The 18,338-nt window shown below is 43.2% G+C and overlaps 1 protein-coding gene across 3 annotated transcripts; it reads right to left on the bottom strand.

The window, feature by feature from the left end:
* Positions 1-349: 349 nt before the first annotated feature.
* Positions 350-17,023, bottom strand: LOC147105551 (L-lactate dehydrogenase B chain). 3 transcript variants are annotated; one of them, XM_086010017.1, is made up of 8 exons: positions 16,845-17,023; positions 13,511-13,645; positions 11,874-11,991; positions 11,512-11,685; positions 10,519-10,692; positions 9,515-9,632; positions 7,677-7,800; positions 350-703 (listed from the first exon to the last, which is right to left on the bottom strand). In XM_086010017.1, exons 2-8 carry the CDS (start codon positions 13,637-13,639, stop codon positions 536-538), a joined length of 1,005 nt encoding a protein of 334 aa, XP_085866143.1. In that variant the 5' UTR covers positions 13,640-13,645; positions 16,845-17,023; the 3' UTR covers positions 350-535. The 3 variants fall into 3 exon arrangements, with proteins under 3 accessions (XP_085866143.1, XP_085866142.1, XP_085866144.1); XM_086010016.1 differs by having other exon boundaries at positions 13,511-13,648; positions 16,845-17,022; XM_086010018.1 differs by lacking the exon at positions 16,845-17,023 and adding an exon at positions 14,535-14,555 and having other exon boundaries at positions 13,511-13,648.
* Positions 17,024-18,338: the final 1,315 nt, after the last annotated feature.

Raw genomic sequence — 18,338 nt, 5'->3', positions numbered from 1 at the left:
GGAGACGAGATGAAGATGGGAGCGGGTTTTGAAGCCGCCACCTACTCTGGCCACACCGGACTCGCCACAGTTGGCGAAACCGCGGCCAAAGGGTGTGATTTATACCTGGGCTAGACTTCTGGGCTGGGGAGTGGTGGCGAAGCTCTGGAGTCATTCAACAGGCTGTTAGATGTTGTGATTGGGTTGGGGAAGGAAATTGGAAGGATGAACTAGATGGGCCGAATGGCCTCCCTCATCTGTACTTGCCTTTGTGAAAAGAATATGGACCTTTACCTACCGAGGTACACAGAAATCTCGCTTTAAGTATGATAAGGACATCAATATTTCTGAAGCAGTTGAAAGACAAATAGAAGGTTTACACATTTTATTTGTTATAAGTGATAGCCTTATCATTTGGACCAGTAATGCTGTTTTGTGTATACCTGGTAACAACATCACACTCACTACAAATCATGTACAAGAGAATGCGGACACTCTTTGCTGTAAGTGGCTGATTTGCAGCTTCAATGAAGGAATGCAGCAGTCAGCCTCAAAATTACAAATCCTTCAGTTCCTTCTGAATATCCCAGAGGGTCTCAGCACTCTTTCTCAGCTGGGCCACCTCATCGTCTTTCAGCATTTGGTTGATGACGTCAGTCAGGCCATCAGCACTCAGGACGCAGGGCAGGCTCAGGAAGACCTCATTCTCTATGCCATACATGCCCTGGAGTTAAAGATACATTACACAATCAGTAGATTGCAGTGCATTATTTACAGGCAAAAACACACTTTGCATATACAGTAAAGCCCATTTAAACACACATTGTTCTTGCCAACTAAAGGTACAAGTTGTGTGTTTAACTGATCTGCTATTGAATGCTGGTATCCAAGAGACAAATCGACAGCCCAGGCGGTGAGCAAAGCCACGGGACAGTCTAAAAGAGCCCAGCCCACACACCAGGTTGTACAGCCACTTTCGGAGTCTTAAGGCTGCTGTTACTTCCGTGTCAATTCACAGGAGACACACAGCACAGAGGGAAGGGCCCCTACACAGCAAGTACAGGAAACTCTTTGGTATCCGGCACCGATGGGACCGGTGTGTTGCCGGTTGGTCAAAAATTCCGGATGACGGAGAGGGTTATCTACCGAGGCTATTTTTAACAAAGAAAAATTTTAAAAATCAAGAAATGTGCAGTATACAGTAAGTGGGTACTCACCTACAGAATGTTGTGTTAAATGGATGGCGGAAGATGCTTGATTAAGTACAGTACTGCCAGTTGAGGGTAATGCAATGCAATGAGTACCAGCAGCGTGGGAGTCACACAGTACCCCTGTAAAATGGTGGATCAGAAGAGACTACCGGCAGCGCGGGATAGTCAGACTTCTGTTACAGGGGTATTGAGGAGTTCCGACTTCCGACAGCGCCAAGAAGCTGAGTAGTGGCAGTTTGGAGAACTACCCCCACTAACTAACTCGGCCACCACGGGAGACTCGGACTCGGACACATTGCCGGTTATTGAGGTGTTGTTTTCGGAGTGAGAATTTTGCCGGTTAATAGAGAATTCTGGATATTTAGGTGCCGTTTAAACGAGAGCTTCCTGTACTTAAAAAAAACCCCAGGAGCCTCCTGTAAAGAGCCAGTTGCCAGAATGCATTGTTGAATGAAACAGCTGGTAACGGCACACTGAGCTCTGTTCACAGGCACCTCCAACGTCTGTGCTCTTAATTTAACAGGAACGGCAGTTGCTGCGATCAACTGAGTTGCCTTCCAGTTGAAGGCGTGAAATATTGGGGCAGTTTTAGCCTCTGGCGGTGGCGAAAAAATGGGCGATACCGGATCAGCCGCCCATTGCACACCCCACCCAATTTTCCTGTCGATGGACTTCTTAATAACAGGATGGGCTAATATTTGAATTTAAATTATTGAATTGATGTCACTGAATTAATGGCAAAAGAATTGGGAATCTGAAAAAAGTGTACATTTAATCACTAAAAACTAGTGGACAGTGTGAGCTATGGGGGGCGGTTTGTGGTGGATGGACGCTATGTGGCCACCGACCATAGAGCACATATACCAGAAACGCTGTTTACGGAGGTCACAGACCATCATCAAAGACCCTACCCACCCCAGCCAGTCTGTTCGCCCTCCTGCCATCTGGGAGACGCTACAGATGCATTCGCACCCGAACGACCAGATTTAGGAACAGCTTCTTTCCCAGGGCTGTCATCCTACTGAACTCCACAAATAAACTCTAAAGCCTGCACATCTGCCAATGCACTTTATTATGTTTATGTTAATGTATTATAAGCCAAATGAATGTTGAATGTTTAAATGTCAATCTAAATGTACACTCTCGGGAGCCGCAAGCCTACATTTCGTTGTACTGCACTTGTGCACTAACAATGACAATAAAGTTGATTATGATTATGATTATGAAGGCCACACCCACCTCCAACACACCTGAGGCAAATCTACCCATTAGCTCACAAGTACAAAAGGCAAACTAGTGCATCCCTTCAGGGCCAGTGCCTGAGGACAGAGCCAGGACTGTTGTTGAGGCCAGTGCCTGAGGAGAAAGGCAGGACAAGGCCAGTGCCTGAGGACGGAGCCAGGACTGTTGTTGAGGCCAGTGCCTGAGGAGAAAGGCAGGACAAGGCCAGTACCTGAGGAGAGAGATCCAGTGGTAAAGTAACCCTGGCTTATTGTTTTTGAACATCATGTTTGTTGGATTTTGCCAGATGTGAACCTTTTTCCCCGTTTTCTAAGAATAAAACACAGGTAACTGCTGTTTTCCATCGACCAATCTTGTGCCTGTGCTTGTGTCCTCCGATCCTGCATCAACACACCCTTCAGTCTAGGGGGTGGTTGATCGCAACAGGTAGAAAATTTATTTAGAAAACTAATGGAACGTTGGCATTTAGCTCAAGGGGCCTGGAATGCAAAGAGGTGGATGTTATGTTAGTTATATAAAGCTCTGGTCAGACCCCATCTGCAGCACTGCGTTCAGTTCTGGGCCCCGCACCTCAGGAAGGATATGTTGGCCTTGGAGGGGGCGCAGTGTAGATTCACCAGAATGATACCAGGGCTAAAGGGTGAAGTTATGAAGACAGGTTGCATAGACTAGGCATGTATTCTCTTGAGTTTAGAAGATGATGGGGTGGTTTAATTGAGGTGCTTAAGATGATTAAAGGAGTTGAAAGGGTGGAAAGAGAGAAACTATTTCCTATGGCGGGGGAGTCCAGAACAAGGAGGCATAACCTTAAAATTAGAGCTAGGTTGTTCAGGGGTGATGCAAGTAAACACTTCTTCACACAAAGGGTAGTGAAAATCTGCAGCTCTCCCCCCAAAAAGCTGTTGAGGCTGGGGTCAATTGAAAATTTAAAAAAAATTAAATTGATAGATTTTTGTTTGGGAGGGATGTTAAAAGTTATGGAACCAAGGTGGGTAGATGGAGTTAAGATACAGCTTGGCCATGATCTAACTTAATGGAGGAACAGGCTCGAGGGGCTGAATGGCCAACTGCTGTTGCTATGTTCCTAGTACTTATGTGGATTACATTGTATCAAGTAGGGGCAACTTTCAGATAATTTAGCTGTAACACTCAAACCTAAGCCAAAATATGTGGTCAGATACAAAGTATAAATGTTGAGCTAATCATACTTCTATACAAGTACACACTCGCACAGAGCAGTGTTAAAGAGCGCTGAGCACAGTTTAAAGTAAGCCTTTGAACCACTGTTAAAAAAGTTTTCTATCTTAAATACAATGGATACCATTCTGCCTTCATCTTGTGACTGATCAAATCAAATCAACTTTTATTGTCATTGTTAGTGCACAAGTGCAGTACAACGAAATGTAGGCTTGCGGCTCCTGAGAGTTTACATTTAGATTAAGACATTTAAACATTCAACATACATTTGGTTTGTAATACATAAACATAACCATAATAAAGTGCATTGGCAGATGTGCAGGCTTTAGAGTTTATTTGTGGAGTTCAGTAGGATGACAGCCCTGGGAAAGAAGCTGTTCCTAAATCTGGTCGTACGGGTGCGAATGCATCTGTAGCGTCTCCCAGATGGCAGGAGGGTGAACAGACTGTGGCTGGGGTGGGTAGGGTCTTTGATGATGGACCATGACCTCCGTAAACAGCGTTTCTGGTATATGTGCTCTATGGTCGGTAGCCGGGTGCCGGTAATGCGTTGGGCAGTTTTGACTACCCGCTGCAGGGCTTTCCGGTCATAGTAGCTACAGCTGCCATACCATACTGTGATACAGTTTGTCAGGATGCTCTCTATTGTGCAGCGGTAAAAGTTAGAGAGGATCAGGGGTGACAGGTTACATCCCTTCAGCCTCCTTAGGAAATATAGGCGCTGCTGGGCCTTCTTCACCAGAGAGGAGGTATTGAGAGACCAGGAGAGGTCTTCCGTGATGTGGACTCCGAGGAACTTAAAGCTGTCCACCCTTTCCACCACAGCCCCATTGATGTGGATGGGGGTGTGACTTCCGCCTTTAGACTTCCTGAAGTCCACAATGATTTCTTTGGTTTTCTTGATGTTAAGGGCCAGGTTGTTATCGGCGCACCACTTCACGAGATGCTGGACCTCCTCCCTGTAGGCTGACTCATCGTTGTTGGTGATCTGGCCTACTACCGTGGTATCATCCGCAAACTTGATGATGGTGTTGGAACCATGAACAGCCACACAGTCGTGGGTGAAGAGGGAGTAGAGGAGGGGGCTCAGCACACATCCTTGTGGGGCCCCCATGTTCAAGGTCGGGGGGGGAGGTGTGGTTACCTAATTTGACAGACTGGGGTCTGTTTGTTAGGAAGTCCAGGGTCCAGTTGCAGAGGGAAGTGTTCAGGCCAAGAGTGTGGAGTTTGGTGGCCAGCTTGTTGGGGACGATAGTGTTGAATGCTGAGCTGTAGTCTATGAACAGCATTCTGATGTAGGTCTCTTTACCATCTAAGTGATTCAGTGCAGCGTGTAGAGCAGTTGTGATTGCGTCCTCCGTTGATCTGTTTGCACGATAGGCAAACTGGTGTTGGTCAAGAGAGGCGGGAACACTGGCTTTGATGTGAGCCAGGACCAGTCTCTCGAAACACTTCATTATGATGGGTGTGAGTGCGACAGGTCGATAAGTTGTTCAGGCACGTCACAGCCGTTTGTTTTGGCACAGGAATAATGGTAGCGGTCTTGAAGCATGTAGGGACTACTGCCTGGGCCAATGACAGATTGAAGATGGCGGTGAAGACATCAGCCAGCTGATCAGCACATTCCTTGAGTACCCGTCCAGGGATGCTATCCCTGTCATAATTCTGATCAAAGTTTGTACATTTTATTATTTACTTCTGAGCTAGTTGCTTTAATCATGCTTTGTGGAGGTTTATATCATCTGGTTGGAAGAAAGTCATGTTCCTCGTGTATGTCTGGGAATACCATATTTGAAGGGGTGGAGGTCTAGTTTGCCCTCCACTAGTATGGTAAACAATCCACTCAATGATTCTGAATCACTTCAGCCTACAGCAAGACGTCACAGATCTGAATGTTTCAGATAGTCATTCCTAGAGATATGCATACAGATATTTATATACAGCCATTCCTAGAGAGACATAGTCGTTCCTAGCGATACATACAGACATTCCTAGTACATATAGCCATTCCTAGAGATACTTATATTCATTCCTAGGGATACGTGTAGTCATTCCTAGAGATACATATAGTCATTCCTAGAGATACCTGCAGTGATTCCTACAGATACCTGCAGTCATTCCTAGGGATATGTGTAGTCATTCCTAGGGATATGTGTAGTCATTCCTAGGGATTTGTGTAGTCATTCCTAGGGATATGTGTAGTCATTCCTAGAGATACATATAGTCATTCGTAGAGATACGTATAAGTCACTCCTAATGGCTGAGATATCAGTCGCCTATTTTTTTTTTTGCAGTTAAGGCCTTCATTGTATCCTCAGCCTGAAGAGCTGCCTTGATCTCACGTAACCCAGTCCTGTCAGGCAGGGTAGATCTCACTGGGTGCTTCTGAGAGTAGGGATCGATCGACAGTTCCTCCCAGGCAAAGAGATGCATTTGGCCGTTTTCTGCCAGTTCTTTAGTTTTATAAGCCCATTGAGATAGAGTTTAGAGACTGTGTTGTGGATTAAACCTCACGTACAAGTTACACTTCAAATGCTGGTCCAGGGCTAGTAATATTGAGAAAATTATCAAAGGGCTGCATCTTATAGTTTTATGCCCAAGATACAAATTCAAAGTTCTGCAATCAAATAAAATCTGCTGAATTGAACTTCTACTAACAATTACTCTTTTTAATAAATCTTATTTGTAGTTTACAGTCCAAGTGACATGGTCTGTGTATTTATTACCCTGCTGTCTGTGATTCAAGTAAGCCAATTACAGTAGTCCAGTAACATAACCATTACACTACCGTACCCACAGAACTATTTGTGTATGAAGAAACAGTGCCCATTAGATTTAAGCTACCTGCTATGGTTTGAGGTTTCCACTAGATATTTCTCCAAGTCCTGTAGCTGAACAACATTCCTTTTGAACTAGCATCTGACTCCATGCATACAATATCTGGTAATTCCAGTGACACCCACATCCCAAAAATGAAAACAAGTATGGCATGTTGCATGGCGTGACTCTTAAGTATTTTAAAATATTCATGATTTTATACCAATGTTTGAAAGGTATATCATGCTAAATCTGGTGAAAAGATTTGTAAATACTTGAGAACAGATGATGACTTAAATACATATGGTCATTATATAGAAGTGTTTGCCATCTGATTCCAGACAATGTGTGTCAAAATGGTCACCACATTATTGTGTTTCCCCCGCCCACCCAATATGTGCTACATATAATTTTAAAGTTTTAAAAATGGTATTGTAATGTGCCAAAACTGTGTTGTTCCATTGACTGATAATCAGACATCAAGAAAACCTGAGGTTAAAAACTACATCTCTGGCGACCTTGGAGGAAAGTATCATGTGACGCACAGTTGGACAAGACGTGCAGTTATCAAGTGAGGAAGAGGAGCAATTTGATTGTTTTCCCATCATGTGCATTAAACAAGACTCAGTTTAACCAAAGCTTTGCAATATTTCTGTTGAAGAACTGATGGTAATTAGCTCTGGTTGTATTGCTGCATGCATGCCAACATTCCCTTGTACTCGATAGTACTTGGCTAGTACGAATAATACTGCTTTTCTGTGCGCTTACAATTTAATCTGTGTATCGCTATCAGTTTACCAACACTGAAGAGATAATGTGATCCATGTAGAAATCGATACAGATTAAAAGGGCTACGGGTTAAAGTCAACACATAATTTACTGAGTTTTTTTTTGTTTAAGCAGACCACAGAAGGAGAAAGCACATAATGCATACAACCCCTATTTGTGGGGAAAAGGGTGGGGAACAGGAATATTGAATGACTGTCGAAAGAAAAGCTTTTCTAAAAGCCTCAATTGTAACAAACTACAGTGGTAAAGGAATCATTCCAGCAAGATTACCCGCTAACATTTTGGCAGAATCTAAATATGTACGATACAACAAAATTCAGTATCTAATAGATGGAGACGTCAGTGTGGAGACCCCCTAAACACCCTCAAGAGTCACTTAATTAACTATAAACCAGGTGATATACGAATTGAATCACTGAGCAATGCGGTAACATTTCATACCTTCACCATGGTGGATACTGGGTGAACCCTCTTCAGATTTTTCAGCATGGATTCAGTCAGTTCAGCAACACTGAGGCCGATGGCCCAGTTAGTGTAGCCCTTCAGTTTAATCACTTCATAAGCACTAGCAAAGAGCAGAGTTTATATTAGGCATTTATATATCTGATAACAGCCTTAATACAAGTTTCATTAACCGCACAAACTGGAATTGATGATGCTTTACTGCACCGTTCAATATATAAAACACACTGTGCAGACTACCGAACTGACACTAGGATACAAAATCAATAAGTGACATTGATATTGCTCGTCATGGTGGCTGTTTTTAAATACTTCCCATTATATATTGTATCTATTGAAGCAAAATATTCAAAACTTGAGAAGTTCTTAAATTTGCCAGTTTCAGCTGTCAACATTCAGATGAACTCATTACTGTTAGCAGGGTCTTATTGGACTATTCATAACACGATGGGCCAAATGGCCATCTCCTGTGCTGTAAACTTCCACGATTTTTCGATTGAATCGATCATGAGCCTAGATATTGAATTTAAAAGTAACATTTTGATCTTCACATCACCAACACTTAGTCTAAAATTTGTGACACCTGTTATAGTTCAGGCATCCCCCTTCACCACGCACCCCCCCCCCCCCCGCAACATCTTTACTCATTTCATGAGCTTGACGACAGATTCCATAAGCAGACCGAGTCTCTTATGAATTGAAACCTTTATTCTCTGTGGGACCTTGCTGTGTGCAAAGTGGTTGCTGCATTTGGGAGAATCAAGAACGAAGGGACATAACCTTAAAATTAGAGCTAGGCCGTTTAGGAGGGAAATCAGGAAGCACTTTTTCTACACAACGGGTAGAAGAAATCTGGAATTCTCTTTCCTAAAAAGCTTTGGATGCTGGGGTACAGTTGGACTGAGATCGATAGATTTTTGTTGGGTAAGGGTATCAAAGGATAGGGAGCTAAGGCGGGTAAATGGAGTTGAAGTACAGATCAGGCATAATCTAACTGAAGGTTGGAAAAGGTTCAAGGGGCTGAATGGCCTACTCCTGTTCCTATGTTCTTTACATTGTGACAGTGACTACACTCCAAAACTACTTAATTGGATGTGAAGCGCTTTGGGACATCTGGAGGTCATGAAATGCGCTATATAAATACAAGCTCTTTCTTTCATATTGGAAATTTTTCAACTCTCATTATTTTGTAATTCCAATTTTGTGCACACTTAGATACAGGAGCAATAGCTGATCTGTTAATGTAACTACCAGTCATCTGGTTACCTTTTAACTGAACTATACTACAGGAAACTTTTTTTTTAATCCGGCACGGACGGGACCGACGTGGTGCCGGTTCATCAAAAATTCCGGATAACCGAAAGCTATAGTAAAAGATACGGAGCTGAGAGCTCCGTATAGAGCAACAAACCCTGTCGCTTAGCAACAGGTTCAGAACAATGGCCACAAGTTGCAAGCATCTCTGTAGCTTAGCAACAGCTGCAGCCACACCCTTGCACAGCAACAGATGGAGGAAGGCAAGTAATAAAAGTTACCTGAACCTACTCCTGAATTTTGCCGGTTAACCGAGATTTCCGGTTATTTAGGTGCCGGTAAATTAAAAGTTTCCTGTAGATTACATCCTTTAACAAAAAAGTGTTGTTACCCATTTGACAGATACTAATAATATTGGTTCCTCAAGTACATTTTAAATATGTAACTTTCTAAATCTCTATTGTATCCCAACTCATATTTCTGTGTTGCCTGGTTAAAGCTTCAAACAATTTCAAGAAAAGTCTGGACACCGACATTTTCTTATGCTGATCTTTATTTTGTACCTTTCCACCACCGTTTTATGGACATCTTTCCAGTTCTCCTTGTCCTGGGCAGTTCCAATATCAGGGTTCAGCTGCTGCAGTCCAACTCCTGCCACATTAACACCACTCCAAACGGGAACTGCAAATGCAAAGCAGTTCTTGTGATGTCGCTCCGAGATCCACTGGCAGTGTGCCACTTAATTGCAGTGCATGGCAGACAGTTTTGTGTCATGTGTTAAAAGTATAATGGTACATATTGCACATCACATTCAATTCCCTTTGATTTTAATACCTTCATGCAAACAGCAGTTTGTATATCGCATGTTGCCTCCAACTCAAGCATCTGAAACGTTTGGTGAGCAAATGAAGATATGTAGTTAACAATAAGGAACTAATCAACAAAGTGCATGTCTTGCGCCAAACAAAGTTCAACAGCAAATGAACTGTTTTACAGCAATGCCAAATTTACTCCTCAGCTCCTTAAACGTTAAATTCATATAATAATCATATTAAAGGGCATTAAAGCCACACAGTCAATTTTAACCCCGAGCGGGTTTTGGGTGGGCTGGCGCAGGGAGAGTGCAAAACGCACTCGCCGGCCTAACTTTTGAGGCCTGGGGAGGTTATTAACTCCCGGGCCTCACCTGCATGCCTCCGGTCAACTGCCTGCCCGTAACGGGCAGGTGAATGGTGGGTCGTAGAGGACGTTCGAGCAGCTGGGGGTTGCCGGCTGGCACCAAGAGGATGGCTCACCAGCAAGCAAGTCGTGGGGAGGGGGCTCTGGGAGGGTCTCGCAGGAGGGAAGGCCGTGGGGGGGGGTGAAGTCTGGAGTTGGAGAGACCTCGGCTGGCGAGGGCATGAGTTCCAAGCAGGTAACTAATCTGCTTGGTTTTAACTGCCCACCCGCCCGGTTTCCGCCCAGACGGTAGGGTTAAAATCGATTCCGTTTGATATAGCTAAAAATGTGGGCAATTTCTGTTACTTGTAGCAATTTGGCGTCACAGGATTTAACCATTTAGTCTTACCACTGGAATCTCCGTGTTCACCGAGCACCCACCCATGGCAGCTAGATGGATGGAGACCAAGTTTTTCAGCCATGAGGTATCGGAATCTGGCAGAGTCTAAATTACAGCCACTGCCAATCACACGGTTCTTTGGGAAACCGCTAATCTTCCAAGTTACGTACGTCAGAATGTCAACTAGAACCCAGAAAAAACAAATATATATGAGTGCTTCAAAGTTTACAATTAGAGCAAATGCAACATAGTGGCATTGATTCAATAAAGCAATTCAACCACAAATAGGGTTAATTAATATTTTAACTGTTCTAATAGGCTATTCCTCTTTGAAGTAGAAACACAATTAGTGAGTAGAAAACTGTGTGAGGGAGGAGGGTGTGGAATTTCCCAATGTGTCTTCCCGGTGTGCTGAAGGGGAAAATCCCAGCCCCATTCTTGTTAAAGATACACGTGGTCAACAAGATTTAACTTGTTGGTGTCAGCCTTGGCTCACTGGTAGCACTCTTACCGCTAAGTCAGAAGGTTGTGGGTTCAAGTCCCACTCCAGAAACTTGGGTACAAAATTTAGGCTGGCACTCCAGCGCACTAATGAGGGAGTGCTGCAATGTCGGAGGTGCCATCTTGTGGATGAGACGTTAAACCAGTGCCCTGTCAAGTGGATGTAAAAGATCCCAACTATTTTGAAGAAGAGTAGGGGAGTTCTCCCCGGTGTCCAGGCCAACATTTATCCTCAGCTAACATCACTAAAAACAGATTATCTGGTTATTTATCTCATTGCTGTTTGTGGGAGCTTGCTTACCGCAAATTGGTTGCTGAGTTTCCCTACATTACAACAGTAACTACACTTCAAAAGTGGCTGTGAAGCACTTTGGGACATCCTGAGGTCATGAAAGAAGTTATATACATGCAAGTCCTTCCGGTCTTTTATAAAAGTAGTTGCTGGTGAGTTATAGCTGCCAGATTTGGAAGTAAATTTGCCATTAAAAAGTCGACAGTCACCTGGATTGGAAACCACAATGATTGTGCAATTGGGGCTATATTTTACAATCTGGGGGATGATGAATTTGAAGATGTTCACATTTCTCTGGACCAGATTCAGTCGGCTCTCGCCCTCTTGTTGCCGTGCTCCAGCCGTAACAACCACTACCCGAGAATTAGCAGTTATTCCATAATCTGTACAAACGGGAAATCAGACAGTTAAATCACAAGAGCAAGGGCCGGCAAATGTAACAAATGGACTACAATTTTCAAACTTGACGCACATGGCTTTTCAAACCCTCGGTCCCTGCATTTCAGAGCGCCAACAAAAAATAGCAAATTATTTCTTGCCATTCATATGATACCACAAAGACCCAAGTTACCTTTGTTAGCTATAATCTTTGGAGTTTTGAGGAACAGGCTACCATGAAGAAGATCCATCATTTCTCCTTTCAGTTTGTCTTCCAGAACATCAACCAAGGCAATCTCATCGGTAAGTTCCTGAGAATGGAAGTGGAGTCTTGTTATAATGATGGCCTCTCCCCACCCCAATATGGACAGCTTAGGTAATGGGAACAATGTCTAACAGAAATGTTTTAGGATGTCAGAAAACCCACCACTGCCATATAACTTTCCCCCCATTATAATAATCACTGCATTCCTAGCAAACTCCCAAAGATTTGCAATGAGAGGGAAGCTTAGTCTGAGATAATACCAGTTTCTATAAGAAAGTGAAGCTTTCTACAAGGCCTTTTCTCAAAAAAGGCCATTAAATATTGGCCCAGGTATTCCGTAGGGACATCGGAAATTCCGGTTTCAGGCATGCACAGCGCATGTGCTGAAAACCGGCATTTCCAATCTGTCAAGAATGGTCTTGACAGATCCTCCGGCTGCCCTGGAGAAGGGCCTCTGCGGGCAGAGAGTTCCGCTTTTTGGAGACCCTCCGCCCGCAGAAAACCCTTACAATTCTTGTGCCTGGTAAAAGCACGCGTAAGGCCTGCTTTTACCAGGATAAGAGTTGAAAAAAAGTTTAAAAAATTAATTTTTTTCCACTGATTTATCATTTAAAAATATTTTAAAAAAAGGTAAGTTTATTTTTAGCCCTGTAAAAAACTTTAATTTTTTTCAATAAATAAAATTTTTGTTGTAATTTCAAGTCATTTAAAAAATGTGATTTAAAAAAAAAATTATTTTAAAGTTTTACTATGTTTTGGGGTGATCTCCATTCATATATTTGACAGTGATCCCAGGGACGCTGCGAACTACCTGCACCTCTGGGATACGTGGGCCCTGCACACTTCAAGTTTGGTGAGGCCCAGGAGCGGAAGTGTGTGCGTCCTGGGAGCCCTCGGATAAGGGCGCAGATTTTTCCAGATCGCAGTCCTCCGCCCGCAGGAGACCTGCGATTGTAGAATACGGGCCATTACTTCAAACTAGCTGGGAATTAAGTTACTGAAGGACTTATGTTATGTGGAGAAACTAGAGAAGCTGAGATTGCAGAGAATTATTAGAGGCATTCAAAATTATGAGGGGTTTTGATGGAATAAATAAGGAGAAATTGTTTCTACTGGCAGGAGGATCAGTAACCAGAGGACACAGATTCAAGATAATTTGCAAATGAGCCAGAGGGGAGATAAGATTGTTTTTTTACGCAACGAGTTGTTATGATCTGAGATGCACTGCCTGAAAAGGTGGTGGAAGCAGATTTATTATTAACTTTCGAAAGAGTGGAACTAATTGGATAGCTCTTTCAAAGAGCTGAAGTGCCAAACGGCCTCCTTCTGTTTGGTGTGAGTCTATAATTTGGTATCCTGTGAACTAGACTTTATCCCAGTGTAGAAGCTTATTAGCTAAAATCCTGAGGACTTCACATTTGTAACCATTAGTTTACAGGTTAACACTGCGAAAATAAATCCTTCTCCAATTCAGATGCTGCACCGTCTCAGATCAGTGCTGTAAGATTCAATGATTCTATGACAGAAACTACATTAAAGAAAAAGGCACAAGGGACCAAACTTACCCTTAAAAGAATACTAACAGCACAGGCCATCCCAACCTGGCCCACACCCACAACAGTGACCTTATTTCTTGAAGCATCAGGTCGCTCTTGAGAAACTGGCGTGATAAGTTTCTGCTGCACGGTTGCCATGTTGTCCTACTAAATAAAAAACAAACAAATGGTTTATTGAAACATTGAAAATAGAACAAAATTTGTTGAGATATTAAAAAAGTAAATGGCCACATCCTATAGACAAGCGCTGTTGAAGTTTTGCATAAGGAATGTTGTTAACTATGATGCCAGTTCCACCCAGTTTAAAAAAAAATAAAAATAAAAATATTTTCACCTAAACTAGACCAAACCGCACGGAGAGGTTCTCTGCTGGAAAATAGCCTGCAGCACAACTATAAAGAGACCTTTATAGTGCTAATGAAGGCTTGCAACAGAGTTTAAACCATCATTAAACAGGCTAATATACATGCCATTATAAAGTACTGAATTTTGTTTTTTAAAGTCTGCTCGCCGAGGATGTCTATGATGGAGACAGGAGAACGGAATTCTTCACATTTCAGGCGCCAGTGTCAGGCATGAAACACTCCCCAGGTGAGGGCCGGGTGTAGCACAGCCAGGTTGCTACATTACAACAGTGACTACACTCCAAAAGTACCTCAGTGGCTGTAAAGCACTTTGGGACATCCTGAGGTCGTGAAAGGCGCTATAGAAATGCAAGTTCTTTCTTTAACTGTTTAAAATAGAACAACTGCAAACGTGCAATACCTGGTATGGGAAAATGGAAAAACCGCCAACACTGCACCAACACTGCACCTCGTCCCAAGGAGCACAAATACTCAAAACTGTAGGGTTAAGACATGGTTTTGTATATGGTGGTCTTGTAAGCACACCATAGTTTAGCGCAAACTTCCTAGTACTTTTTTGAATAGGTGCTACATGAGTGGGCGAGTCTGATATAGCACAAGATTGCCTGTTAACCCACAGGCCACTTTTAAAGCTCCATCGACTCTGCCCCAGCTTCGAAAGCACTCACCAGGGTGACACCCTATGCCCCATCATCCAGCCTGAGCGCGAGACAGTTCTGTGTTGTAGACTTAGGCCTCCTTAGGAACCAGATGAGTACGCCCCAACACCTTTCACATTAGGACCCTCACAGCCAGCACACAGAGGAGACTTTAATCCCAGCAGTCTGGGCTGGAACTGAACGCAAGTCCAGGAGGTGAACTGCCGAGCTCTCCCAGCGAGTTTGCTTTTCAAGGAACCGAGAAGAAATGATGTATTTTTGCAAGCATGGAGTTAGTCATTGCACCCACACGCTATTTTTAACACAAGCAATGGCCACTTGTTCATTTTTGGCATGGAAACTTGGCTACAATTAAATGACCTTGCAGAAAAGTCAGTCAGTATAAACCCACAACAAAAACTGCAACCAAGTTAAATGTCATAACAGATGTAGTATTGAGCACTCGATTCATGTGACTGTAATCTGCCTCTTTCCAGATACCCCAAACCAACACAAAAAAATATCTAATTCATTCATACTTTTGTTACCTCCAGACTCAACTATTCCAATGCTCTTTCTTCCAGCTAGCCTCCCATGGAGGGATTTGAACATAAGGATGAGAATTTTTAAATCAAGGCGTTTGGTGACCGGGAGTTAATGTCGGTCATCTTCCACCCTCCATAAACTTCAGCTCATCCAAAGCTCGCTGACCTACATTGGCTCCCGGAGCAGCAACGCCTCAAATTAAAAAATCTCCTCGTGTTCAAATCCCTCCATGGCCTCACCCACTCCCTATCTCGGTAACCTCCTCAAGCCCTACAAGTCTCCAAGGACTCTGCATTCCTCCAATTCTGGCTTCTTTTGCATCCCTGACCTCCTTTGCCCCACCATTGTCAGCCGTGCCTAGCTCTCTAAGCTCTGGAATTCCCTCCCTCAACCTCTCCTCCTTTAAGATACTCCTTAAAGCCTACCTCTTTGACCAAGCTTTTGGTCATCTGTCCTAATGTCTCCTTATGTGGCTCAGTGTTCAGTTTTTTGGGGGGGCTGATTACACTGAAGCGCCTTGGGACATTGTCAAAGGCGCTATATAAATGCAAGTTGGAACAGTCTGAAGAACATTCTCAAATGTTATCCTTCTGTTAAACGTCAACATAAAACATAACCACACACAGGCACTGAAGTTTGAGTTTTCCAAATTTAGGCCAAAATCTTTTGAGAATTTAATGAAAACTGACGACTGACAAGTTCCTCAGATTTCAGCAAGGGAATCGCGCATACCTTGCAATACAGTGCAATGGCATAACGACATACTGTTAAGAGGGGCCTCTTGAAAGAGCAACTACGTGACTATCCCACAAGGTGACATTCAGCGCCGCTGAACGTGTGACTGGTTATTGTTCATGCATGAGTGCTTTGGAACCTTGCCATTACCTGTACCGCTTCATTAATAAACTCATACTTACTTTTAATTCACGCACAAGTTATAATCTTAACTTTTAATGCCAGTCTAAACTAATTTTTTTTGCATTGAAAGCCTTTCAAGTGGATTTTTTAAAGGAATTAATGCACCCTATATTTCGCGCTTCCCCTACAGATGCAAGGAAACACAAAGATGGCACACCACAAGTCAAAAACAATGCACGATTCAGACCAATGATACTGGCTGGGAGACTTGGTGCGATGATGAAAAAAAGCGAAAAAGTGACACTTGCAAGTTTAATACAGTGGGCGATGCTATTAAACTTGCTTTTAAAAAAAGCTCAAGTAGCAAAATGATCTCCAGCTCATTTATATTGGCTCTGCGTTTTCTCTCTCCCTCGATTGTGCATTTGTGAGTTACAAGCCGCGTGTAACTGACAGTTTCTCTTTGTCCTCGCCCCCTATTCAAGCTGGGGATCGATCGCCTGAGTTTTCAGACTGGGCGCTAAACACTTAACTGGCAAACCGAGCCAAGGACACGCGATCACCCATCAGATACCAATATTCCCGCACGACTAAACACACACACACGTATATTGCAGGCTATTCCCCACACCCCGTCGTCCTCGAATTGCAAGTTTCAGATAACCCCAAACTTCTAAAAGATAGAGAACTTTGGATTTGGAAATATCTCGTCCATCGGTAAATTTCCAAAGTAACATCGTGGCTTTTATTCAAATCACGTACGTGCAAATACTGCCACGTTGCCAGGATGAAGCAATTTTTAAAGTCCAGTTACTTTGAAGCGAAAAAAAAACACCAATTCAAGTCAAAATGAACATCAACACAAGAGCTGGAAAATGCACTTTAAAAAAACTCAAAGTGGTAAGTTAGTTGCAATATTTGAGTAGAGGCACGTACCAGGAATCGCCTCTGTCCACTCTGCACCTCCTTGCCTCTGCTGCTGCTGCCTCTGGCTGTTGTGTGTGTGTTTCTTCTCTTGTTGGACGGAATGAACTCCTTGCAGCTCCTTGCTTCATGTGACTGGCTGGGCACGTCACAGTGACTCAAAGGAAACTGGCACCGACCCTCCTCCCGCAGACTGTGTTGGGAGGCGAATGTGCCTTCCTCCGAGCGAATTGGGACTTGTTGCAAACTCCTGCTCCTTTTGGCATCAACCTCTTGTTATTTATTTGGGATTTCAGTTATAACTTTTGGCATTGGTGAATGTCACTGTCCAGAGATTGTTTCTCTCTGTCTCTCTTTTGCTTTGACAAGAGGGGGGGGTCTGTTTGTTTCTTGTACCCCCACACTTGCGGAGGTGGGGGCATTCTTTTTTTTTAAGCAGTTCCTCTCCACGATACAGCAACGCATAACCAGACACCCCCTTCTCAGAACATTGGCTGCAACCCCGGATGTTTTCACTGCAGTTACACATACTGCAGGCTAGTCACTGAAAACTAAGAATTTCAGTTTTAATTTGGACGAATCAGTCTTTTTTTTTTGGGGGGGGGGGGATCTTGCGAGAGAGAGGTCCTTCCCTTTAGTGACACTAATCTAGAGATTCTCACTCCCACCCCCACCCCAATCGTTGGTGTGTGCTATAATTAGATGATTTAAAATGTGTTTCTCTTACATACTTTAACTTCTTCCCTTCTGCTTTTGGATTGCAAACTGTTATTGTAGACTTTTGTGCTCAAGGATTTTACAATCAGCATACAATTAACAAAGTATCATTCTGTTAACATGTTAATGAAGCAACTAGGGATGATCATATATTCGATCTAATGTTTAGTGGTGAGCCTGACCTCCTATCGGGCCTCCATGTGGGGGGGGCGGGGGGGGGGGACATCTGACCAACAGTGACCACAACATTATATGCTTTCAAAATAGCAAAATACTGCAGATGTTGGAAATCCGAAATAACAACAGAAAATGCTGGAAAAACTCAGCAGGCCAGGCAGCATCGGATGAAGGGTCCCAGACCTGAAACGTTAACTCTGTTTCTCTCTCCACGGATTATACGCTTTCAATTGGCTGGTAGAACTAAAGATACTGAGAATCTGCAACTCGTACCAGATTTAAGAGCGAACGTCACTAAAATGGCAGATGATTTGGAATGGGTAAACTGGCTAACACTACTGGGTGGCGATGAGACCGATGTAGAGTACAAATGGAAAGTTTTTAAGAAAAGATAGAAAACGTGGACAAGAAATATGTAGCCAAAGTCAAAAGAAGGGCGAGTGGTAAGAAAAAGCCAAGGTGGCTGCCTGGTTACGTACAAAGACAAATAAGATGTAAACAGAAATGTTTCTATAAATTAAAGGCATGTAATACTCAACTAAACAGAGTTGAGTACAAGGAACAATCAAATCAAAATCAAATCAACTTTTATTGTCATTGTTAGTGCACAAG

The sequence above is a fragment of the Somniosus microcephalus genome, chromosome 17 (genome assembly GCF_052327205.1).
Source record: "Somniosus microcephalus isolate GS21.2 chromosome 17, FLI_Smic_1.0, whole genome shotgun sequence".
In the NCBI taxonomy this organism is placed as follows: Eukaryota; Metazoa; Chordata; class Chondrichthyes; order Squaliformes; family Somniosidae; genus Somniosus; species Somniosus microcephalus.
The sequence above is the reverse complement of the archived record's forward strand: the minus strand, read 5'-3'. Positions and strand labels throughout refer to the sequence as shown.